Genomic DNA, 27,293 nt, shown 5'->3' with positions numbered 1-27,293 from the left:
ACAATGACGCTGAACATCCTGTAATTCTGGGCAAATAACTTAATCTCCCAGTGCCTAACAAAAATTAATGTGTCCTCATGTAATGCAACTGGTGCTATGAAAAGCGCTCTGATACTCGATTCGGGTCAAGTTCGCTCTATATAAATCTCTGTAAAATAAAATCTAAAAAAATGTGTGTTTACTATTTATCTGTTTTTTTATCCTCTATTGTTTTTCTTATGCACGTCTGCATTTTGTATGTACAATTTCATATATATGTATTTATTATTTTGATTATTTTTGCTTTCATTATATATGTATTCAAGTCATATATTACATGTTATGTAGAATTTGCTTTTTACTTCTTAATTTTCCACATACTATAGTATTTATTCCTAGATGCTATCAATTTTGTAGTGTTTGGTACGTTAACAGTTTGCGATTTATAATGTTTATAATGTTATCTATATTGCCTCAAATTGCTATTTATTACACCATCTATTAATATTTATTATGACTTAGACTGTTATTTATATTACCTGATATTGTTATTTATAATGCCTTTATTTGATATTTATCTGATATTGTTGTCTCACTTTTCTATTCAGCATATGATAATATGGTGATCGCTGATCAAATATGTTATAATTTTGAGAACTTGCATTATTTATTCTTATTGATGGATTATTGATAGTATGGTAGATATTAATAATTTTACATTTGTTCCGTTGCTTAATGAAATATTTATTGTTGAGCGTTCTGCATTGAGTTTGTTGGCCTCTGTGGTTGCTCCTCCACGTTATTTCCCCCATGCAAATTGTCTGTTACAGACATCCCCTTGTGGGAGGTTTCTTTTTTTATGATCCTTTTTTTCTTTGGAGTACTTTTGTTCTTTCTTTTCTTCCTCTCTTTCTACCTTTCCTTCTCTGGGGACTTCTGTTTCGGTACATGTTTTATGATTTTTGTGCTCTTCTTTTACCCCTATACCTGAAGATCTGTTGGTTACCCTTCTCTTTTTTCTTCATCAGATGTTTTTATCTGTGTTGTCTTAAGTTTATCTATGACTGGTTTAAATGTAGTCTCACTTAATGTTCGTGGGTTGAATCACCCTGTCAAAAGGGCCAAGATCCTAGATTATTGCAAGATCTTATCTGGCGATGTTGTTCTACTTCAGGAGACTAAGATAGTCTTCAGAGAAGCTTTGCTTTTGCAGAAGGAGTGGGTTCTTGATGTTACTTGTTCTGAAGCTTCTGGTAAAAAGAATGGGGTTGTGACTTTAATTTCCCAAAACTCTGGACTGTCTATTGTTACTGCTGAACATGATACCTATGGGAGATATTACTTACTCGCTTGTCCAATGGTTCAGATGATTTGTATATCATGAATATATATGCCCCCCACAATGATGAACCTCTTTTTTGGTGTGCCATAAATAAAAAACTTTCTGATATTCCTAAGGATGCTTGAACAATTCTTGGCAGTGATTTTAATTTGCCCTTGGATCCTTTGTTGGATAGGCATTCTGCTTTCAAATGTTGTCCTAATAGTTGCATAAACATTTGCTCAGTATGTGTTCTTCTCATCAGCTTATTGACGCTTGGAGGGTTCATAATCCTACGGGTATCGATTTCACGTTTTTCTCCTCTTCACATTCTAGTTTTTCTTGTATCCATCATCTTCTAGTTGATGCTGCTCCCTTAAAACATACCATAAATGTTATGATCCATCCAATAGTCATTTCTGATCATGCTGCGTTTTCTTTGACTATCCTTAATCTTACAGACAAGAGAGGCCCTCGTAATTGGCGTCTTAACACAGAAATTTTGGACGATAATTAATGCGCTTATTGAGGAAATCGATAAGTTCTTCAAAGATTATGAGTCTTCTGTAAATTCCCCAATTGTACTATGGGATGCATTTTAAGTGTACTATTCGGGGTCATATTATCAAAAAATTGTCATAAAGGAATAGTGACATCAGAAAGTCACTGCAATCTCTAGGGGATGAGATCAAGCGTAAGGAGGTGCTATATCGAAGCTCTAATGATAAGTCTCTTTTAACCCTGTAGTCACTAAAAGAGCTTATATTGGTGTCCACGCTCAAAAATCTCGACATTTGTTACTACGAAATAGAGCTGGTAAGTTATTGGCTGCACCTTAAAATATAAGAATACTAATGTCAAGGCTACCCAGATTTCTTATATTAATGTAAGAATTGTTCTAAGAAATTCCATACACAAGAAATACTTGAAGTCTTTTGTAATTTTTATGAAAAATTATACACTCCTAAAGATCAATGCAACAGTTCTGTTTGTCAGTAGTTTCTGAATTCCATTCTTACGAATACTGTTTCACATTCTGATATGAATGATCTGGGGAAATGAATTGAGACTGACAAGATAATTCAGGCTATTAAGGCTACTTAGTTGGGGAAGGCTCCGGGGCCTGATGGGTTCCCTATTGCTTTTTATAAAACAGTTGTGTAGTAATGAGGTCCACGCAGGTAGGATGAAATTCATGAAGCTTTATTGAAGATAGTTACATGTAGAATAGTTCCAGTACAGCAAGTAGTAAAGTTCTGTAAAGCTGCCACACCAGGAGCAGCCTGCATGCTGCTCAGCCCATTCTCAACTGTCACTCCCAACCTCTCAGGCACCCAACATTCCAATCACATGATCACTCCAACATTCTGTGCAGCACACACACAAACACACTAGCTGAGCAGGGGGTGGAAACAACCTTGGGGTGAGCACCCAATGATGACTAGATGCCGCTGTGCATGGCGCTTTATTCGGTGCATGTGAGTGTTGAAGTGAGCTTGTCACTGGAATCCAGTGTGAGAATGCCAGGTTTCCACAGTACAGTGTGCACTATACATATACCAAAAAGCATGCGGGCAAGAGACCTAAGGTGCACACACTTGAGAAAAGCTCTGTAACATTGAATCCGACGTCAGTTGGTTCTGTTCAAGTTCAACAAAAATGGACAGAAGACGATAAACTGTATGGGAAACAGACACTGTGGAAATCTTGCAACTGAACACATCTTCTTTTCTAACGAGGTAAAACAACATGCTCTAACAGTACCTTTAATAGGCAAAGTTTGTTAGAGCTACAAGGCTTTACAGCAGAAATGGCCCCAACTAAAACTTCGGAGTGAGACAGGGTTCACCTGACGTTCACTGCTTGCGATTTTACACTTGTGCACATTCTGCCTCTGTGCAGCTACGTGTCTCATAAAACACCGAAGCACCGTAGTGGCAAGTTCAGACATATTAATGTAGTAAGAATTCACCAGCGCTGTGTTGCTTCTCAATGCATGATTGTCAGCAGAGACCATTTCCCCCATTCTTGTTGACTGGATTGTTTAGCCAAATTCCATGCTACAGAATGTGCTCAGGATCACCCAATGTAGCGGGCGCAATGCACAGGGTAAGCTGCAGAGATCCCTGACAGACACAGAAAAACACTCTTGACAATGTCAATGTAATATGCAGCCAGTCCTTTCATGACAACATCTTCTTACCTCCGTTTTGAAATAATGGTGAGATAAACAGTTGTCTGAAAGTTGTTGAAATCGTACTACAGAATGCATTGGTTAAACCAAAGTTCATCTAAAGATGACAGTGAGCGCAGCACGCTTAGATTGGGGCTGTCTGATGGAAAGACAGCGGTGTGGCTGCAGGGCATTGCGACTCATTTTAACATGTTTCTTGTTAACGTCCTCTGTATTCTGACAGGAACATCTTGCTATCTTCTTGTCGTGTTTGCTTTACTCTGAAGAACATCTTGGTTTCACTTTTTTGTTTTTCTATGGATACGTTGCCGGACTCTGTAGGAAATTTCATCTTCAGGTCCTTTTCTGTTCGCCAGGTCCCTGAGATCCGCTTGCAGCACGTTGGTATTCACCAACTGGTCGCTAAAATAAATGTAGTAATGAGGTCCACCCAGGTAGGATGAAATTCAGGAAGCTTTATTGAAGATAGTTACATGTATATTAGTTCCAGTACAGCAGGTAGTAAAGTTCTGTAAAGCTGCCCCACCAGGAGCAGCCTGCATGCTGCTCAGCCCATTCTCAACTGTCACTCCCAACCTCTAAGGCACCCAACATTCCAATTGCATCATCACTCCAACATTCTGTGCAGCACACACACAAACACACTGGCTGTAGTGTAGGATACTACAGTTTTCTTCCTCAATAATTAAATATCTTAAAGACGTTTTCGATCATTTTGTCTTTTCTGGCAAGGTCTCAGGCTCAGCTGCTGAGGCTACTATTGTCGTGATCCTGAAAGATGGAAAGGATCATTCTGACCCTAAAAATTTCCGTCCATTTTCATTATTATATATGGAAGCTAAAATGTTTGCCAAGATCTTGGCTAAGCGTCTAGAAGGTCACATCCCTAGCCTTATTCATGATTTCCAAACTGGTTTTGTTAAGGGGAGACTTGCTAGAGACAATATCCGAACCTTTTGTCATATTTTGGAGAAAGCAAAGCTTCATACATTACCTTCGGCGGCGATTGACCTTGACGCCGAAAAGGCTTTCGACAAAGTCTCTTGGCCTTTTTTACAAGCAGTGCTTGAATTCCATAACCTAGGGGACTCTTTTATCAATATGGTAATGTCTCTCTATGGGCAGGCAAAAGCTAACATCAGAGTTAAAGGGCCTACTTCTTCCTCTTTTAAATCTCCGTCAGGGCACTAGACAAGGGTGCCCTTTATCACCCCTTCTTTTTTTATTGTCTATAGACCAACTCCTTTGTTTACTCAACTTGAACTTGAACCAAGGTATTAAAGGTTTTGGTCCACATACGCTTAAAACAGCCACCTATGCGGATGATGTTCTTATCTTTTCAGGAGATATTGTTGCTGCGATTCCGGTTATTCCTGATACCAATCAGAGAGTTTTCGCTTGTTTCTGGATATACTTTAAACAAAGAGAAGACGTAAATGTTCCCCCTCAATTTGTTGTGTTTCCCTTCTTACATGGGCGAATGAGGATTTAAATGGCAGTCGACTCGTATTAAATATCTAAGAATTTGGTTTTGTAAAGACCTTTCAGATACTATTTTTTATTTTGAATCCCACATCATAGCTAAAGTTAAAGATCTTTAGTCCTATTGGTCTCCTAAATATATAACCCGGTGGGGAAGATTTCAAAACTCTTAAGATGAGGATAACTCTGATTATCAATTTCCTTTCCTCCATGTTATCCATCAAGCTTTCTTCTTCCTTTTTCCATGAGATTGATTCACTCACTTCAAATATTTTGTGGCGTGATAAACGAGCTAGAATTGCTTATTAACACCTTAGAAAGCCCTCTGTTCTGGGTGGTTGTAATCTTCCAGATTGGAATTTGTATCAAATCGCCTTCGTAGCCTCTCAAGGTGCTATCTAGTTCCTACCAGACTTCCATCACACACCTCCGTGGATTTATATTGAACGACAATTGTGTACTCCTCTTTCTACTTCTTCGTTTCCCTTCGTATCATATTTGACACAATTAATACTCTAAAATATATTGACAAAAAGGTAATGAAACCTATTCATAAATCGAGGTGGTCCTCGTTATGGTACAATCCTAAAACTGTTACTGATATTGATCCTGATACGATTTCTTCGTGGGCTGCTAGTGGTATTAGATTGGTAAAAGATCTTTATGATTCCAATCACAACCCTCTTCCTTTCTCTTCTTTGGCTAGAGAATATAATCTTAATAATATGGATTTTTATTATTTTCGGGAATTAAAGGTTGCTCCCTCCAAGGTAGCCTTTTCTACAGATTTGATTACTGACTCACTTCTCTATATGTAGTCTCGCTCAGGCCATACTGCTTCGAAAAATATATAAGTTACTATCTGCCCCATCTCGTTCACAGTCTACAATCACACATGATAAATGGTCTCATCATTTTGAAAATGATATTTTTAAACATATTTCACAAGAGACATGGCAATTGATTGGGAAGTTATCCCTCCGTAATAAGATTGCTCCTTCTCTTAACAAATCAACATTCTTTACATTAAATCTCCTACATTGGACCCCTGCGCGTTTACATAAATTGAAACTAAGGGATAGCAATCTTTGTTGGAATTGTAATTTGGAACCAGGCACTCATCAACATATGTTTTTTTAATGTAAATTACTACAATCCTTTTCGGGTTTAGTACAGAAACATTTATCACTAATTTTTAACATTTCTTTAGAGCTTTCTTTACCTTTGAGTCTGTTGGGTCTGTGGTCTACAATTATTCCTTCACCCCTTGATAATACAGACATGCAGTTATTGGATTTACTTTTATCCATTGCTGTAAAAGTTATACTAACTGAATGGAAATCTTTTCATGGTATCTCTTATCATACCTGGTGGGCATGGGTATCATACCTTTGTGGAGCTCATACTTTTGTTGAGGAGAAACACTACTCGCCATCCATTTCTAGTAATGTTTGGCGGTCACTGGACAATTATACGAATTTGTTCTCTCAGGGGATTGTAGCTCAGTATCCCTTTATTTCTATTCTTTAAGTTGTTTTTTATATTGAAGCAGTTGTCCCCACCTCTTCCTTTCTTCTTTCTTCTTTTCTTTTCTTTTTTCTGACTTTCTCTTCCTTTTTTTCTCTGCTTTCTTTCCTTTACTATGCAATATTTATTAAGCAATATGACAGGCTATGACCTAAACATATTTATACTGGCGATCTTATTTATTCTTTTTTTCCCTGGGTTTTGTATTATTATCTGATGCAATTTAGAACATATAACAAGTGTCATTTATTTATATATTGTATTTCCCTAGCCTATATAACGATATGCTTTCGCTCCTTTCTTATCCCAGTTCATTCATCTTTGACATGAAATCTGTTTTTTAATTCTGTAACACTTCGATTTTAATTTAGCATATATTTTTAATGCTATGTTGTATTGCAATGCATTATAAATGTATTATCTCTTTTAAATAACAATAAAATAGTTGGAACAAAAAATAAAGTATCCCGTATTTTTTTAATTGGGTTTTTCGGGCAGATATTTCTAGTATTGTGTATCATCTGCAAAAATAAGGTAGTCCGTTGAATGCTCGCAGCTGAGAAGTGAATTATCAGCAGGCCATGGCCAATGCTGGCGAGGATTACTTACCCTTCCATCACTCCAAGGTTGATAAGTTGAGTGATATTGCACTGGAAATAGAAACATCTGCTATTGACAGCATATAGAAGCAGCAGAAATGTGGCACTATATTTATTTAAACTTGTATTGCGCACAGCTACCCTCAATGGGTTTCCCGGCGCCAGAGATAGATAAAAGAAAGAGACAAGCAAAAGGCACGAAACAGAGCTGGCTGTGCAGGGAATTTAATTAAACAAAAGGGTCTTCAGTTTTTTTCGGAATGAAAGGAGATCGGTCTCAACTTTCAGAGCCGACGGGAGGGCATTCCACATCTTTGGGCCAAGATAAGAAAAAGAGCTGCCACCCATTTTGGCCAGTCTAATTCTGGGAACAAGGAAATCGCCACTAGTGGAAGATCTTAGAGTTCGACCAGGCTTATAGTCTTGAACCAGGTTCTGCAGGTATTTGGGGGCAGAACCCTGCCTGATTTTAAAAAGGAGGCATAAGGTTTTAAATTTTACACGATTCGGAACTCTAAGCCAATGAAGATCACGCAGAGCCTGAACTGCGGAAGATCTCCGAGGTACATTACACAATAAACGGGATGCCGAGTTTTGCATAAATAATAAACAGCAATGGCTAAAGAATGGTCTTGAATGCAGGCCAACTCAGGTTTTCTGCCTATCACATTGTGTCCTGCCTTTACAAAAGCAAGCTATTATTATTACTATTGACATAATTAGAATTAATGTTAGTTGTAAAGTAACGTATTGTTATTAATCTCATAACATGATAATCAGGAATGCACTTATAGGTATGCATAATGGAATGATTCGTGAACATAGAACATAAAGGAACAGTACTGAACACATGCTAGCTAGAGTGCGTTTTGCAAAAGTAGTGCCTGGGGTTTTGAGGTGATTTGTCACATGGCCACTTAAAGTTGGCCTTTGTAAATTGGCCAATGATAAATATGACAGAATGCGAGGAGAGTGTGGGCTACGAAAGAAAAACTACAAAAAATGAAACTATAAACCTCCACCATGTGTCATTATGTGGTGGCTTCATTGTCCTTTAAATCCATTGGGAAGTTCCCATGATACATAGTTCAGATCGAAATCTCACGGGTCTCCCCCTGCGCCCTGTTAACCTTTTCCATGCTAATGACAAGGTGAACTCGTCATGAGGCACACTGGAGCTGTGCTCATGACAAGGTCAACTCGTCATGTATAATGGGATTATCAAACATTCAGCACAGGAGGGGAAAAGCCTTAGCAGCCAAGGTGTTAAAGAAGTACTTTTGCCTTCCGGTGTGAAGAAAGATTACAAAGGAAAAGGAGCCGTCGTGATCTCGAACCTTTTCTGGTTTGATAGCAGTTTGGTGATCTTTCAGAATGCTGGCTGCACACGTCGATCTGCAGATAGATCCCTTGCTGCACTGCATTTTCCCTTAGACTAGACGACGCTTAAAGATGTCCCAGCAGATTTGTTTTAAAGAAAGATTGCGTCATTGATTTTAAGTGCTCGCTAAATATTGAAGGTTGTACTGACAGGGTGATTATGTGGATCAGGGACCCTCCCCTTCACCCCTTCAATAAACGAATAATGACTTGCAACTGACCAGTCATGCCCTTAAGGTGATGGTGGGGATGCACTCACAGTGGTCTCTCGTAAGACAGCAATCGATCGATGGCATTGGTGATAATTGCAAAAGCACACCAGTCCAGAAGCACGGCGGGAGGTTAACATAGAATGAACTCTTAGTGCAATCCAAGTGTCACAGGCAGTAGTAGTAAATCTTTATTCAGTTTATATCAAAAAAGAGCACAACACAGACTACCGAACAATATATAAGAGAATACATCAAATCACTTAAAATATTTTTAAAAATACAACAATACTTAAAAATGCCATTAAAAAAAGAAAGAACAATAAAAGCATCAGTTAGAATAAAAAGTGTAATTACTCCACCATGTCCTCAACTTAATAGCAGCCAATAACAAGAATTTACAATGCAATAGGTCTCGCATTTACGCAAGTTTGAGCTATTGGCATTGTAAATGACAATGCCTTTTGTTTATGTTTTGGTTTTTAAAACATAAATAGAAGGCATTGTCATTTACAATGCTAATAGTTTAAACTCTCACAAAAGTGAGACCAATTGCATTGCAAATGCTTGTTAACACAAGGAGAGCACTGACTCACAGCATGCTTCCTTTCAAAGTTAAATTACGGTTTCTGCAGCAGACATACTTTCCTCCCATTCGACAACCAAACATCTGCTAAAGCAAGGGTATCTCACCTCAGCTCTGGAACCTAAATGAGTGACTACCAAGCAAAACAATTTACACTGCATGGATACCCCAGAAACGTGCTAAAGTTAGTAATGAAGTTCAGTTTATACAGAAGACAACAGTGGGGAGAAGTAGGGGAGTGCTTGCAGAGAAGGGACCTGTCAAATAGGAATACAAGGGCTGATTGGTTTCATTTCAACAAAGGAGTGGACGAGCCGCATTCTAGAAGCACATACGAATTGAAGGGCAATTTATAGGAGCAACTTATAAACTGCAGTTAAGAGGCAAACATTTGTTATTTACAATTACCGTGGGTGGAAGCTCTTCTCGATCAATCATTAAACAGCGGGACAGGTGCATAAATAACAAGACAGTGAGCAAAGGCGCTATATAAAGACAAGTTGCTTGAAAAACAAAAGGCAGTGAGACACTCCCCCTCCACACTGACACAATAAGAACAACCAACTCTGCCCATTACTCAAATTAATTCGGCCCATTTCTGGGCTGCAAATGGCATGGAATGTGAAAGTCTAGGAGATTTTTTTTAAAAAAGGCAAGTAATTGGTGATAGATGGCATGGCTCTCTCCCTCCAGCAGCTCTAGTGCTATCGTGTTTTTTTAGTTTGTTTGCTAAACGATCCCTTTACAGCAAGTTTGCTGCCTCTGATCACAAGAATGAAATGGACACGCTTTTTACCGTCTCCGCAGTACCTGTCGTGATGGTTCGAGTGGGAAACATCCTTAACAACGATAATTGTATAACGACTTACCTGAACAACGAAGCCGGAACCACGAATTTCTTAAACCATGACTTTCATTAAGCACGACTTCCCTGAACCACGAGTCTATCCACTACACTCCTAAGAATTAAGGGAACATTAGGAGGGGTCTCCCCCCAAAAAAAGGAAAAATAAAAAAAAGCTAATGGTATGCGTTGTAAAAAAAAAAAAAAAAAAGTAGATTTAGATCCATTTATTTTTTACGAGTGGTTCACTCTAGAAGAATTGTAATTACAATAGTGCCATCTACTGGCAAAACACGAGATGTTAAATTTCGTGGTTTAGGAAGTTGTGTTAAAAAAAAGTAGTGGTTGAGAAAATCTCGTGGTTAGGCTTTCGTGGTTAAGGAAGCCGTGGTTTAGGCAGTAGTTGTTTAGACATACAACCGGTTCGAGTGTTTTATGCACATCCTTGTGGTACTCGAGGACACAAAAATTCAACACTTGGACTAGTTTTCAATAAATCCGTCAGAGATGAAAACATGCTCGTCCTAAATGTGGCATGAAACAGCAGCATGCCTCTCAGGGCTATGAACCGCAGCTTAACGCTGGACCCTCGGGCCTGACAGCTGCCCAGAGGTGAGTCTCAGCAGCCTGTGAAATTCAATCTCCCTCTGTTACAGGTGTTGAAGCATCCTGATGGGCGCTAGTCGGGCGTTAATCACCGCGTCAAGAGAAGTGCTCTCAGCTACGAGGCGTCATGTTTTGAAGAGATTAGCAGAAGAATTCGGGGGATCCCGGGTGGGCCTGCTTCCCCCTTGAACCCGAGCTGTGACGCGCAGCGCCTAAAGCTGCAACTCTACAGGAACTCACCCAACATGACATGCATGCGTGACTCAATTACATGCTCCGTCTCGTGTTTTCTTTTCCCACCGCTGAGTGATCAGTTGCTTTTGACTCCTTACGGGGGGGGGAGGGAGAAAGGAGGGGTGCATGGAAGGGCATGCGCAGGGCAGAGGGTTTACGCTGAAGAAGCAGTGTTGCCGGCGGGGGCGAAACCAGGAAGTCAGGCATCCTTGCCCGTGACATGGGCGGGGCCTGTGACGCGGCCGGAAGAGCCCGGTGTTGCTCGTTGATGCGGGGCTCCCATCATGGAGGGAGAGCCCCGCGGTAGCGTGAAAATCCAGAGAAGTGCCCCGCGTGTGGAGATGCGGCAGAGAAAACGAGCGCAGCGAGGCGACGCGACAAAGAGCACGGTGAGGGGAGGGGGGATATGTGCATCTGTGTGTGTGCGCGCATGTGTGCGCGTGAGCCCGTGAGTGGCGGTGGTGGGGGAGGGGGATGCGTGCGTGGCTGTGTGTGTGCACGTGAGCCCGTGGGGGGTGTGCGTGCGTGCGCTTATATGTGCCTGCGTCTGTGTGTGTGCCTGCCTGCCTGCGTTGTTTAGGTGGGAATCTGAGGCAGGGGATGTGCACGGCGCCGGGCTGGGCGTGCGCGCCCATGAGGAGAAGTCGACGCTCGTGCCCGACCCCTGTCTCAGATTCCCAGGAGACGGGCGGCTATAGTTGTCGAGCTAGACGCATGCTTCGCATGCATACTCTAGCTCGACCTAACGAGCTAGACGCATGCTTCGCATGTGTACTCTAGCTCGACCTAAAAACGTTTCTATTGTCAGTCAAATAAATTCAGACTGTAGTAACTGAAGATAAAATAAAGCAGATCTGCACCTCCTGATGTTTAAAGATCTAAGCAATGGTAAAAGAAATCTCTTCCAGCGTAGATCATAGAATGGACAAAACACCAGGAAGTGTAACATTGATTGTTTGGATTGCGAATCACAGGGACACGGTTCCAGATCTGAATCGCTGTGGGCATGTCTAGGGTAAGAAACTAAAAGTTGCACCAATCCAAATCTAAACCTAATCAGATAAAAATGCAGTGCGGTGCGGTAATGCATATAGATGGGACCCCATCTGCTCAGTGATTGCCAAGTGATATTAAGTTGCCACACTCTTTTTACTTAGATCTTAGGCCATGCTAATTCCGCGCCAACATGGCAAAGGTTTTTAAGGTTTTCTTGAGAATAGCGGCAGTGTTCTGCGTGCTGGGAAATCAACCCTGCCTCCCCAGCAGAGTAAATTGCTTTTTGGTGTGCTGAAGCCAGGTAACACGATGGGCATAATCCAGACACATACAATCAGTGATTGTGTCCTGGTTCAGCTGGGTTTCCGGTGTAGTCCATATAGAATGTCACAAAAACAACAGGGTAAGCTTGACATCATCTGACAGGCATAGGTGGGGACTAAATAAGGAACAGAAATTAATCTCCTCAAGAACCCATTCTCACTGGTCTGTAAAAGTGTGGTGTTTACATAACTCCAGATACCTGCACCGTAACTGCAGACGGAACAGGACCGGGCCTTGTAGGTATTAATCCACACATCCAGAGGCATAGGCCCTAACCTCCTACAAAACCACAATTGCTTCTATAGGTTTATCAAACTGCAATTTTCTGATCATACTAAGATGTGACCAGATGGATTTAGATTCTAAAGGCACCCCTAAGTACACAAAGGAAGGGACAGATGAGATTCTAGTTCCGTTTATAAAACAGGAAGACAGTTTACCTTGAGAGCGTCCACATGTCATAGTATGTGGCTTATGATGTTGGTTGAGAAGCCAAGAGCACTCATAAATGAGACAAATGTATTTAGCCGCTTCTATAGACCCACAGCTGCTCTTGAAATTTTAACACAGTCATCTGCGTATAATAAAGCAGGGATGCCCTTGGAACCTACCCTCAGCACATCTGCATCCACATCTAACAAATAATCAACCAGATTGTTAACATACTTACAACAAGCATTTACAATGCAATGGTTTTGCCTTTGTTAAAGTTAGAGCTATTGGCATTGCTCTTGACATTTTTTTTATTTTAGTTTTTTTTAACATAAATAAATGGCATTGTCATTTACAATAGCAGGGCACAGGGAAGGGGGGGCGAGGAGAGACGAAGGAGAGCTGCGGGCTCAGGGAAGGGGGGCGAGGAGAGACGAAGGAGAGCTGCGGGCTCTTGTTGTAATGCTTGCATGGATGAGTTGGTGGATGCATGGATGGGTGCATGCATGGATGGGTGTATGGATGGGTGTATGGATAGATGCATGGATGGGTGGATGGATAGATGCATATATACAGCCAATCCCTCAACAATTTATGCAATCCACCAACCCATCCAACCAACAACCCATCCATGCATCCACCCATACATCCATGCATCATGCATACATCCATCCAGCATTCATCCACCCACTGCGTCCCACTTCGACCCCTCTAAATATAACTCATTTTTTCTGTATATAGAGATGACTGTATTCACTAGTATATGCAGTAGACCTTTCTACTCTAACATTCCTATGTGACTCTTGCAGTACATCTATTCATATCCTTTCCATATGTATATAGAAATATAACGAGAATCAACAGTCTCTTCTTTGTGTGACTACATCTAGTACATTTCAATTGTTTTCCTCTTTGTATCTTTTACTTAACGCATGTAAATCAAAGTCCTTAGGTTTGGCAACTGGTTCTTATGTAAAGCGCTCCGACACCTTCGGGTAAAGTTCGCGCTACATAAAATCACATTAAATAAAACTTTACCCTACAAATCCAACCATCCATTTGTGCCTAGGCTTACATTTTACGGCCTCGAAGCACACAGACAAGGGACAGTTTACTAAGTCGAGGCTTTGTAGGGTGCATGGCAGGGGACAGTTTTAGGCGCCAAGGGAGGGTAGGGAGCAGAGAGTACTTCACGGAGGTAGGGGGCAGTTTTTTATGGTTCAGGGCAGGGTGCTGCGGTACTTTTTGGAGCATGGCCTTATTTTAAAGGGCTCAGTTCAGGTGGAGGAACGGCACAAAACACCAGGCAGACAGAGGGCAGAAGGACACAAAAACGAGGGGAAACAATTATAACTGCTGGGAAAAGACATCACCGACAGAAGCCTGCTCCCAAAAAGCTTAAGCGCTAACACACCAAATAACAATACAGAAAATGTGTAACAGGACATAACTAAGTGAGATTGGATTGGACTGCTTTGTAAAGCAGAGGCCGTGATTTGTTCACCCCCTGGCTGGTGGTTATTGGTGCAATACATGTGTGAGAAGGGTACGAGGGCTTGCACAAGACTGTCACTAATGTGCACTGAAGGAAAACATGTTGAAAACCTGCCCTTGTTTTAGTCTGGTGGGCTTTTTTCTTGACCCTGAGAGGACAGGCGAGTCTGGAGGGGTGCTCCGGACTTCACAATGACTTGCACATTATTATGCACACTCAGCAGTTTTCATTCCAGTGGTGGCGGCCGGTCACCTCTGGGAGCCGGTGGCTGCCCTGGCGAGTCTGGAGGGGTGCTCCGGACTTCACACTGACTTGCACATTATTATGCACACTCAGCAGTTTTCATTACAGTGGTGGAGGCCGGCCACCTCTGGGAGCCGGTGGCTGCCCTGTAAGGGAGGGTTGTTGAGCGTGGCTTCCAGGCGCACAAAGGGCGGCTTGTTGTCTGAAGGGGCCGACGCGGCGAGCACCAGGCCCGGTCAGACCGGGTGACTCAAGCTCCTCTAGTGGCAGGCGAGAATGCACATTCATTTTGTTATTTATTTACCTGATTTTTATATCGCAGATAATAAAGTAGAGGGCTGACATGCCCGCCTTGAAAACAATTGCACTGTGTGATTTCTTTTTTTGGTACAACTGTCTCTAATTAGACGGGGTGAAGGTGTGGGGCCGCACACCCCCAGGGCCATATCCAATTAAGGTACTCGGGGTCGTGAAGGGGTTGCTTTCTCAGAGAAACTTTAAAAACGAATGATTTAATGTAGTATATTTTAGTTTTCATTTGCGTTTTATAAATCGTTCTTATTAAAAGATGTTTTCAGAAGTGCGCCGAATGGATGGTTGATTGACAGGTAGAACGTCGTGCGTCGGGGTACAGCCAAAGCAATTATGTTGCTCTACAGTAACAATAACCATTTATGTAGCGCACACCAGAAACCGAATTGACGGCAGGCGCTTTAATGATAGATGGTATTATTGCTCAGCTAACGGGCACTAAATGTCTCCACCTAGAATGATTCATTTGTCCAGTCAGGGCTAGTGCTGTGACCTGCGGTGCTCGGAGCAGGCGCTTTATCCACTGAGCTCTTTGCCGCCTGCGTGATAAACCTCCAGCCTCAGTGCCAGAGTGCCAGGGAGTAGACAGAGGGGACAAGGGGAGCTTGAGAGCAGGCATTCCCTCCTGGAGCTCCTTAACACACTCTTTCTATGCAGGAAGCGGGAGGGGGGGTTGGGAAAGGAACGGCCAGCGGGAGGGGGGGGGAGCGGGAAAGGAACGGCCAGCGGGAGGGGGGGGCGGGAAACGAACCGACAGCGGGAGGGGGGACAGGAAAGGAAAGGAACCACTCACCTGGACTTCCTCGGCCGGCGGTCGGCCGCCAAATGGCCCAAACAAACCTCGACGAGCCCAAAAAAAAGCCCCGCCCACCGCTGCATGACGTGGCCAAAAGGGAAAAATTCTCGGGAACGCCCCCGAATCTGGTCCGGCCTTGACGGACAGATCCGGCTCCCAATGGCTAGCCTCCATTTATGGAGCTAGCCAATGGGAGGAGGGGGCGAGGAGGGGGCGGATACCCGACCCCACAGAGCAAAACATAAGATTTTGCTAGCGCATGCGTACTTCGTACGCATTGCCGAGGCAAAACCTAAAAAGAAAAGGGGCAAGTACGCAACCCTTTCTTACTGTACAATTGATTCTGATTGGAAAGGTGCATTCATCCATTGGTCCCATGCCTAATACAGCCCGCCAAATCTTCTTATAATTGGGCCAAAAGCTGAACTAATGGGAGCTCCACGTCCATCTTTAGCATTTTATCCCAAAGCGGCTCTCTGTTAACACAATCAAAGGCCAAGCTCAGGTCCAATCAAAGGCCAAGCTCAGGTCCATGAACGCTAAGTACAGATGGCCCATCTTAACCAGTGTGTATTTACTGAGAAGTAAATGCAGATTCAAATACGTGGATGACCTCATATTATATTTCAATAACCTTAATGAGAATTGCGACCCCTTACCCATTATTTTTACTACATTTCAGCAGCTCTCAGGTCTTTCCATAAATGAAAATAAGTCATGTGCGGATTTTTTCTCAGACAGGGCACAAGCTGATCCAATACGTTTTGGTCACTGGACATTCCAAATAGCGACCAACACTTGGATCCAGATCTATAGAGAGATGGAGGATATTCTAGATGGAAACCTACATCGAGCTATTGCGGCGCCTAAAGTGCAAATAAGATTCTGGACCTCGCTGCCAATATCGGAGCCAGGACGAGTAGCCATTGCCAAAATGGTGTTACTCCCTAGACTATTATATCATTTTACCAACCTACCTATTATTATTCCAGCACAGGTGTTTAAACTTCTAGATTCCCTTCCAATAGAACTAATATGGGGGGCGGGTCGTAGGCGGATAGGGCTTACTAAATTACAATTAGATACGAAACAAGGGGGATTGGGAGTACCAGACCAGAAAGCTTATTGTTATGCGGGTCAGCTGCAGTGGTTGGCGTAGCGTATTGGATTGCAGAACGCAATTTACAAGAAATCGCCATGTCTCGCCACGCTTGGGAAGGGGAGAATTACATACCCTCCTGCTACCACACAGCAAAATTCATCTGACAGTGCCACCTCTGCTGAGAACCCGAAACCGCTCCCAGGATGCTTGTTTTCGGTCCAGGGAAGACATGGCTTGGCAGTTCGGGCTGGACTGTTCCCATGAGGCACAGGGTCAGACTGATTTGAATATGGCCATGTCTGAACTGGGGTGGTGGAGTGAGCTAAAGAATGCTGATGGATTAAACCCAGATCAGTTGACTGGGGGTGAGTGTTTGATTTGCTCAAGCGCTCCGTCCATCATCCGCTTTGTTCACCGCTGCTGAGAACGGCAATATTGTATTGGAGAAAAGCAAAATGTTACACAAAGACACTGGCCCCTTATGCTCCTAATATCCCCCTAATGGGACTCCCTCTACCATCAGGGACGCTAACACTTAGGCATATATCTGCTTGGATGGAGGTGGGTGTGAATACAGTGGGCATGTTCTTTACGGATGAAGCATCGATGAACCATGACACATTCGTCAGAGCACAGGGGGTGCCGGACATACTATTTCTGCTCCATGCAAACATCACTAGATACATCCGTAAGGCTTAGGCCCCAGAAGGAATGGAACCCCCAACTCATGAGTTAACGCACATGCAATACTTGATGGGCAACAGTAGTCACTTGACAAAATGGTTGTACCAAGGGATTCGAGCACACACTGCAGTGTCACTCCAGGCCACTCGAGACAAATGGAACACAGACATAGGCTGTGTGCTCACTGATAAAGAATGGGGAACACTACTGGAATACCCAAAAAAGGTACCCAGGAATCCAAAATTTAAATTCCTACAGCTTATGATTGTCCACTGTGCCCACTTGACCCCGAACAAACTAAACGTATTGTTCGTATACATGGCGGATACCTGCCCCAGATGCCACTCCTCAGGTGCGGCTCAACCCCTTATGTTATAGGATTGTCCGAGATTAACCAATTACTGATTAAAGGTACATAGAATATTGAATAGTGTTGCTCCATCAAGGAGCAATGTTTCATTGGAGTATTGTCTGTTGGGCGTAGGCCCAGAGGGAAAGAAGGGTGGCCCTGCCTGCAAATTTGCAAATTTGGCTTTGATATTAGCTAAGAGAAATATTACTATGAGATGGAAGTCTGCCAAATCACCATCGGTATTAGATTGGTATAATGAAATGGTTAGTTGGGGTAGGGCAGAGGTGCTGAAGTTAAATGGTGGGAACATAGGAGATTACGTAAGAAGCCCCTCTCAATGGAATGGAACGTGATGTTGGAAGGGTTTATAGCTACAGATGTACAGGCACAATAAAAGGAGCCAAATGTGATTCCTGATATTGCTTACAGTAATATGTTGGGCAAAATGTGGGATGTGATACACTCATTACACAATACAAAGGATATGGAAATTAAATGTGTTTTCATGTATGAATGTTCATACTGTAATGCTGGCTGCCACGCATGTATAATGATGTAAGGTTGAGTCTGTATGGGGGGTGGGAGTGGGTGGAATAGTTCAGGTTTTGTTCTTACTATTACAGTGTAAACATACACGCTGGGCACAATTGCTTGTGTGAATTGTAAAGTCAAGAAAATAAAAATATGTTAAAAAAAAAAAGTAAATGCGGATTCAGGCACTGTTCGATGGTACTGAGGCCTTTTTTGAAACAACAGCGAAGATGCCCCTTTGGCCAACCCAAGTCTTCAGACGATCCAAAAGAATTCTTCTCAATATTGGAGCTGTAGAATAAATTAAAGAAATGGGATGATAGCACTGCGGGTCGGTTCTATCTCCCTTCTTAAAGGTTGGTATGATAAGTAAGTTGAACCAGGACTTAGGTGGGACTGCAATTAATACATTCCTTAAGACATTCAGAATTTGGGGGACCCAGAAGGTCACATTATCTTTGGATGGCTCTATTGGGACCCCATCTGGGCCAGGAGTCTTGTTGCTTGGACTACGCTTTAATGCCAATTTGACTTCCTCTAATGTACACAGGGCCATCTCATAGATGCCTTGGGGCTCAAGGGTGGCACAGGATTAGTGCATCAGTCCGGGTCAGGAATACCATCATAAACCTTAGTGTAGTGCTCTACCCACTTGTGTTGCAATGTGTTAACATCCGTGGCACTGTTCCAGCTATCTCAAAAGGTTGAAGCATTAATTACTTTCCAAAAGAGAGAGGAGTCATTCCTTTAACTGCCTTCAGAAAAATGACGCCATGATTCCTCCCTTATGGCCGACTTCCTTTTCAGAACTCCTAGTTTGTAGAGTCATGACACAGCATTTGCTCCTTGGAGGCGCTGCTTCAGAGTTGTAATGTACAAACAGACAAACGTGTGCATATGATCAGTTAAATCTTTTATACACAATAGCGTTATTGCATGATTTATGTTGCAACATACACTTGAACAAGAAAGACTTGCCAGTGAGTCTTTGCTGCACTTGTAACGACCACATATTCAGAGCAGCACTAAAAGATGGGTTCAGGGCAGAGTCTGCACTTAAATAAATATCGATTAAATCTATCAAAGTAACTGCTGCCCCGATATCAGCCCCTGACCAAGCAGTTTCCAGGTCCGGTCGCCACATATAAATGGGGATGACAGCTGAAGAGTAACTGGAGGGGCACCACATTTTTCAGGGAGTCCCCGTGATTAGGCCCTACACAGCTGCGCTTCCATTTCTATATCTGCACTGACGCCACTTTTCTACTTCTAACCCCAGTTCTTTCTATGACTGGTACTCTTGAGCAAGCCTCAGTGGAGGACGGGCTCTCCAGGCAGGTATGCCACACCAAGCTCCCACTACATGGTTGATGATTCGCGTATAAAGTATTTTGTAAATCTTAAATTCCAAATTTATTTGCAGTTTTACACATTTTTGGTTTAGTATTTAATGTCATTTTATTGGTTCCTTTTCAATCCGGATCCTATTTTTATTGTGTCTTGTGCTAGTTTTACATTTATAGAATCATTGCCATATCGGCAATTTTACCTGGCTTTAGATTTTGTATTTTCACTTTAAATTGTTAAATGTGAGTTTCACAGTGACTACGGATTTTATAACAGTAGGTGAAGCATGCCTTGTATTCCTATCTTTAGTGCTATAAATATTTCACAAACATCTGTTTTCCAAACTTTAATGTATGAGTGAGACATGTACGATTTGCTGTAAGGGGCTGGAGAACTCTCTCCATGTTGAAGTTTCTTTGTTGTCTACGGATTCGATGATTCTAAAACAGGCACACAAAACTTGTATAACATGACCACCAAGCCAGTGCTTTGTCAACGCTGAGGCCAGTCTATATCAATGGAATACCGGTGTGTATGACTTGTTTCCATGCTTTCGCTTATGCACTGGGTCTTTGCTTAGGATTTGACCTCATGCTTTGCATAAAATGGTTAGGGTGATTGTCAGTGCCTAATACTTACATCACTTGCAGTCAATGCCTATCTGGTGGTAGGCCGAAATTGGGCCATTTTAGGATCATTTGTTTCTTGAGGCAAGTCTAATGGAAAGAAGGAACCAGTTGAGAGTGAATTATGTTGTCCACTTCATCATCCAGAGTCGAAACAGACAGGAAGCTGTGTTAGAGCATCACCTAATGATGGTAACAAATTACTTAAAAAGGCCTGAAAAAGACCCTGGCTTCATTTCTGTGGTACTTCAAGCAAGCAACTTTTTATTTTGCCTAGAGCTCTAAATGCTTTGCCCAATTTTTGTTAAGACTACAGCTCCAAATTTACTACTCTTTTCAAGACCACAACTCTGACTTTTAGCCCCAACAAGACTGCTAATGGCTCTTACTGGTTCTTTCTTTTCAGCATGCACACTTGCCTTCTGCTTGTGTCCGTACCTGCAGACTGGGCATGTAGCAACTATGAGAATATATAAATGTTTAGAGGTCCATTGAAGAAAATGAAGTGGTTAAGGGGCAGTACTTGTTAGTATAAATGGTTTGCTTCAGTATTCGACTGCTTGTCGTACTGTTTCTCCCTGTGAAGACCATGCTACCCTCAATTCTGCCTCAGGCTTTAACCGTTGTCATAGTCCACCCCTCAGGCCCATAACTCAAGAAGGCCGTTACCAACCATTTTAGCTCTCAGCAGCAGGCTACAATGCTATATTAACACTTTCAGAAGAGGGCAATGATGCTTACCTATTACCATGACTTGGTCAGGAAGAGTTGTGGCTAGTTATTATGAAACCACGTGCCTTTACTCAGGTCTCTATTGCCATAATAAATATACACAGAATGTGGGTAGAGTGCCTCTGTCCCTGCATTAGGATACAACCGTTTTTCAATAATAAAACAAATATCTAAAGTCAGTAGAAGGGATTCCTGTGAAGATAACCACTGCAGTAGAATTGAAGGATGTTTTTGTGGCACAAGATATAGTCTCCTTAAATCTGAAACATCGGCGAGGCAGCCGCAGTCGCTGTACTCAGGCAAATGACTCTGGCAGGAGAATCCCATCTTCTGCCGGCGCAGCAGCAATTATGAAGCAAGTTATTAAGTGTATACAGTGCTGCTCAGCAGACTTAAACGAGAAATATGGCGCGAAGCTGACCTCTCGCTCTTCTGTTGCAGAAACGTCAGCTCTGCTGGAGAGGAGGCCCGCCGAAGGATGAGGGAGTGTGACGGGCTTACTGATGCGCTGCTCTACGTGATCCAGGCTGCGCTCGGGAGCAGCGAGATTGATAGCAAGGTTTGTATTGTTCATTTGTCATCAATTTCGAACCAGTCATTAAGCCTAGGGGGTGTAAAGTGTAAAGGGGTGTTCCTTTTTCAACTTGGGCGTAGCTTGGTCAGTGAGAGGGGGGCGTTTTAGATTTTCCAAAATGTACGCTGCATAAAATGTTGTAATACAATATACGACAAGTCAGGGCTCAGGAGAGGGGTCTAAGGTCTGTGGAAAGAGAACGAAATGCAAGTAGGCATGGGGTATTAAGTGAGAGAAAGCACAATATTTGGTAAAAATAAGGACATTTTTGAAGACCGCCTAAAGAGAGAGGGAGAGAGTTCGTGTGCTTTTTGTTTGTATGTAAAATATTGCTGGTGAAAACTGACAGACATCTCATCATACCCGACTGAAAGCACCCGTACCCAACATTTTACCAGAAAATACATTTAATATAGGGGTGTAATACCCTAAACATCCCTCCTGAAGCTACGCCCTTGTTTTTCAAGCACGGTCTGAAACCGAGAGAGTAAAATAAATGATAACCCGGCTTTAACCCCTGTCCCTGTGGCACAAATGTAGAGAAGGCGGAACTCTTCAGTCCCATGTTTAAACGCATAGCGTTGTGGAGGCCGTTTATTGTCTGTAAAAATAAACGTACTGCTCCTTGCCAGGTAACTCTTAGCATATTTTTTTAAACAATAACGGCGTGATGTAAGTACATCAGCATCTCATTTGATCTGTTAAAACGCCCAAAGCTGAACACGTTTCTCTGGCAGGATGACACATTTACAGTGTATACATTGATTTCTATCTGTACTTAAATATGCTGTTATAAAATCACACATGCAAAAATAACAATTGATGGACAGAATGAAGAACAATGTCATACATTCCCCCCGTACAGAGATCTGGGCCTAAATCCATTGTGTTTTGCTCACCAGGATTGATTGATTGATTGTGGGTTTCTAAAAGCGCTAGAATCGACTCCCGAAGGAGTATCTCTGCGCTGTAGACCGCTGGGGAACCCGTCCTGGCTTTCCCTGTGAGATGGTCCCTACTGGGTATCTCCAAGGTGAAACCAGGCATCCCCGGCGTATGTGGGGGCCCGTTGTGGAGATGAGGCAAGCTAATGCCCAGAGTTGCCGAGTGTGATCCCTAGTTAGAGTAGGCACCGAGGCGAGAATTATCGAGTCCGTTGACCCTGGTCCAAGACCATGCCATTCCAGTTTAAACCCAGCCATATGCAAATCAGTCTTGACTGTGTTCCTCATGGGAACAGTCTAGCCCAAACTGCCAGACCGGGTTCTCCCTGGACTGGAAAACAAGCATCCTAGGACTGGTTTCGGGGTTTCAACCCTCATCAGCCAGGCTAGCTTGACTCCAGTGGCATGGAGAGACAGGACCCACGACTGGGCATACCTGTCCCACTTGGGGTGACAAATGCAAAAAGAACAATTGATGGACAGAATGTTGGACAATGTCAAACATTCACCCCAGTACAGAAATCTGGGCCTAAATTCATTGTTTTTTTGCTCCCCATGCCGTTCCAGTTTAAACCCAGCCATATGTTTTATAAAATCACATATCACAATCTCCTCTCCAGCACGGGATCATGTTGCGAAATGCTATACTGCTACTTGTAATACTTTGCCATTCTGATACCTGAACAAACTCAAGGAATTTCAATGACTTGTTTTACTTCCCTTCAAGCATAGTATGATGCATCACTGATGAATTTCAAACCCCGGCCTCTGCGACAGATTTGCTTCCCTATCTCCTTAATAGATGGCCACCTAGTTACCTCCACTGCTTCCCTGAGTCCTTCAATGTTACTTCAATCACTACACAATCTTCCTTCATGCTGTACAGACATGTTCTTATTCATCTTAAATAACTGCCATGGGTCCACACACACACACAGCCTTACCCATACTTGTAGCATTTCCAACCATAGCCACATCCCTAAGGCAAATCGAATCTTTCCGTTGCCGCACCACATTGGAAAGACCCTGGAGTCAGCATGGACATGCCTGACCATCTCCTCCACACTAAGGAGTTCTGCTTGATTATGTTACTTTTGCATCCATCATAATTCATTACGGAAGCAGGGTCACATTCTTTTAGCAGTACAAAAGGGGGTGGTGGTGATGGACGGAGCATCTGAATCAATCAAACACTCACACCCAGTCAAAAGATCTGGGTTTAATCCATCACCGTTCTTTAGCCCACTCTGCCACCCCAGTTCAGACATGGCTATATGCAAATCAGTCTGACCCTGTGCCTCATGGGAACAGTCCAGCCCGAACTGCCAAGCCATGCCTTCCCTGGACCGGAAACAAGCTTCCGAGGACCGGTTTCTGGCATTCCAGCCGTCTTCAGCCCGGCTTGCTTGAATCCAGTGGCAAAGTGAGCAAGGGACTCACGTCTGAGCATACCCTGCCACACTTATGGTGGCCAAAAGCAGTACAAAAGGGGGTGGTGATGGACGGAGCATCTGAATCAATCAAACACTCACACCCAGTCAAAAGATCTGGGTTTAATCCATCACCGTTCTTTAGCCCACTCTGCCACCCCAGTTCAGACATGGCTATATGCAAATCAGTCTGACCCTGTGCCTCATGGGAACAGTCCAGCCCGAACTGCCAAGCCATGCCTTCCCTGGACCGGAAACAAGCTTCCGAGGACCGGTTTCTGGCATTCCAGCCGTCTTCAGCCCCGGCTTGCTTGAATCCTTTACATTCTTTTAGCAATCAAAAGTGGATTGAAACTGTGGTGTAAAGAGTGTTGTGCAGTACTCGCACAACATATCCTACGTGCTTCTTTCCAATGCTAATTTGTTTGATAGAACTAGCAGGATGCAATCATTTGGGTTTTCAGGCTTAACTGCCCCATTACTTAGGATTGCAGTTGAAGGTGTGATATTGTCATATATCATGTTCTGTTAAGAATTCTTCCTCTGCAGCAGGCTGAAACTCGCTGCGAATTGGATAGAAAGGGGTCGATTTTCAAACATTTTGGACTGGGTTAGCGTCACAAAAGTGACTCTAACCAGCACAAAATGTATTTTTACCAATGAACTTTCCTGCGCAAAACTTGTTTTCTGTTGGAAAGTACCCTACAAGTAACGCAAAGCACTGCTTTGCGTTCTTAGCACCAAGGATGCGTTACATGGGTGGTACATGCGCATTTCCATGCAACCACAAATGGCTTTTGATGCAGAACCCTATCTAAAAACAATTGTAAACAGGGTTTTGCTCCACAAGTTACTGCCATCTGAAAGGAGGCGTGAATAGGAGAAATGTTTTAATTTCTCCTTTCTTTTCCAACTTTTTTAATTTTTTAATTTTGTTTATTTCGTCTGGTCAATAGTACAGTTCACACACATTGTAGTATTGTTTCATCTACAAGGTACCCATCATGTTATATGTGATCTTAACATGTACAATGAGAAAATACTTTTGTTTCATGCAATTGTAGTGTAGTACCTATATTCCCAATAGGCTCTGCGCATTGGAATAACATAAACAATAGTTTAGACGTAGGACTTAGGTCGACTAGGTCTCTATTGAATATGTTAGACTTAATTATGAATGCCAGCTAGCTCAGAGGTCACTAGAAACTTTCTCGAATTCACAAGAAGGGATTAGTTTCTGACAACCGCATAAACATGACAGCTTTGCTCCCCTAGTACAAGGAGTATATCTCCAGAGTCACGGAAACAATAGATAGCTATTTTACTCAGTCAATCGTGCATGCTTAGTTTCACCAGAAGTGCAGAGAAACAGAGAGACAGGAGTTTTCAATAAAAGTGGTTATTTATTGAGCAGTCTTCTTTCTCATGCAAGAGAAGTGAATTGCTACAATTGCAATAAAGTAAAGTGCGTACAGTAACAGGAGTTTTATGAAATAATAATGTAAAAGCATTTGTATGGTTTCTAAGCCATAAGATACTTAAAACGGATAAAATACATAAAATGATAAAAGTTGACTAAACGTACTCAACTGGTGTTTCTAAGATACGCCTACCCCGGTGTACCTAACCTAAGCCTAGTACATGGGAAGGAGTAAGTGAGATGTACTTTGAGTTAAGATAGATTCTGCCAAGAATCTGAATCAAGAATTCTCTAAGGGTCTAATCAGCTCAGTACCATGGTTATAGAATGAAGGAGGTCTTGTATCTCTCTCTCAGGACTCGAACTCCTAGCAACCCGCAAGGGTGACAGGGAAACACTGGAGCTGGATTTCTCGGCAGGAGAAAAGACAGTGTCTCTCCCAGTGCGTCAATGGGAGGGTCGGCTACCTTCGGCACTCGCTACAGCAGGGCGTCGGGCAAGTAGATAGCCGATCTGCTCCAAACCACTGTGTCTTTTGCTAGGGCAGATGCTGGTATATTTATACCTGGAAGGTGCCGAGTTTGACGTAAGGTTGGACATAAGACGTCACTAAGAACTCGCAGTTCTTTCAGGACTCCAGGAGTTCTAGGACAAATCAATACAGAAGCAGGGGGAGTTCCCGGGCTGCTGGAGGCTTGGTTTGTTTAAGAACGCGTTGTGCTTTCTAGGAGTCTATGGGAGTAGCCTTGCCGTATTTGGACTGCATTGGCTATGACTTAATATGGGTATGATTCTTATGCCTTTATAAGGATATGATTTGATATAACCACATAAGGGCATAAATCAGGAATATTTAAATAGGGTCCTAGATACGTTTACAACACAATCATTTCAAACAGTAGATGTACCATCTCCACGTATTATCATAATAAGGCACTTATCATCTTGGGTATATAGTCCACCATTTGACAATAGGTATTTCATTACTTTATACATGAATAGGAAACCTAAAGCTCAGTATCCTTTACTTAATGGCTCACAAAGAATAGAAGCTACAACACAACATCTCTTGTATTTGCATATTGCTACTTATTCATATTTATTAATCATCTCCTTTTGTTGCCAAGAGGCATTGTTTGAGCGGATCCCAGAAATCTCGGGGCCTCGAGGATAGCGGTAGTTCCTCCGCATACATCTCCATTGTTTCCCTACAATATGACATGTCCGTTAGCCAGTCCTTGAATCTAGGGAGCCTTTTACTGCCTCACCTGATGGCTACTTTTCGTTTTGCCAGTAACAGTGCAACAGCTAGAAACTTCCTCCTTTCTTTTCCAACTTTGCATGCGTGCAACAGGTGCACAGGGTTTTCTGAACCCTCTAGTCTCAAGAGGTCAAGGAGTATTAGTGTCTGGCTCTAGCTGGCCCTCTGCAATGCCTCAAGGCAGATAGTAGCTTCCTTTGTCTTACATATGGCTGCACCTTTCAACCACTGGGAGAAGTTCCACAGGGTCAGGCAGGGTTCTTTGTCAGGATGTGGTCCCTTTTAGCTGGAGAAAAGTGCTAGAGAAGAAATACAAGACAGGAATTGCATATCTCACTCCACTTCCTACAAGGGAAGCAATTCTTAAGTGCATCACACAGGCAAGTCTTCTGTCGTTTTCAGTTTAAGCCACATTCTCTCTTTTAGGAAGTGATGATGCTCTAGACAATCTTAATACATTCTAAGGCTTTCCACTCTCAGTTCTCAAGACATAGTCTGGTATAAAATCGATTCCATGTTAGCAACTTCAGATGCCCATAGCAAGGCAAACCCATCCTGACAAGAACAATTGTGTGAAAACGGCAGAGGAATGAAAGGTGTTCCTCCCTTTCTCTGATGAGCTGGCATCATTCCACACACCCAGCAGTTAGTAATGTTCGTAACATTATGGGTGTGGTGCAACATCTGAATTAACTTATTATTGAGGTGGGACATTCTGTGCTGCTGCTCAT

General features: G+C 42.7%; 1 protein-coding gene across 6 annotated transcripts in view; it reads left to right on the top strand.

The window, feature by feature from the left end:
• CTNND2 (catenin delta 2) overlaps positions 1-27,293 on the top strand; it is a 3,216,642-nt gene that overhangs the window by 2,422,767 nt on the left and 766,582 nt on the right. For all 6 annotated transcript variants that reach the window (XM_078687656.1, XM_078687653.1, XM_078687655.1 and 3 more), the window contains one exon: positions 21,375-21,492. In XM_078687656.1, coding sequence (XP_078543782.1) covers positions 21,375-21,492 — 118 coding nt within the window. The remainder of the gene's footprint in view (positions 1-21,374; positions 21,493-27,293) is intronic.

The sequence above is a fragment of the Lissotriton helveticus genome, chromosome 4_1 (genome assembly GCF_964261635.1).
Source record: "Lissotriton helveticus chromosome 4_1, aLisHel1.1, whole genome shotgun sequence".
Classification (NCBI taxonomy): domain Eukaryota; kingdom Metazoa; phylum Chordata; class Amphibia; order Caudata; family Salamandridae; genus Lissotriton; species Lissotriton helveticus.
Note: the sequence above shows the minus strand (reverse complement) of the source record. Positions and strands in the feature narration are given on the sequence as shown.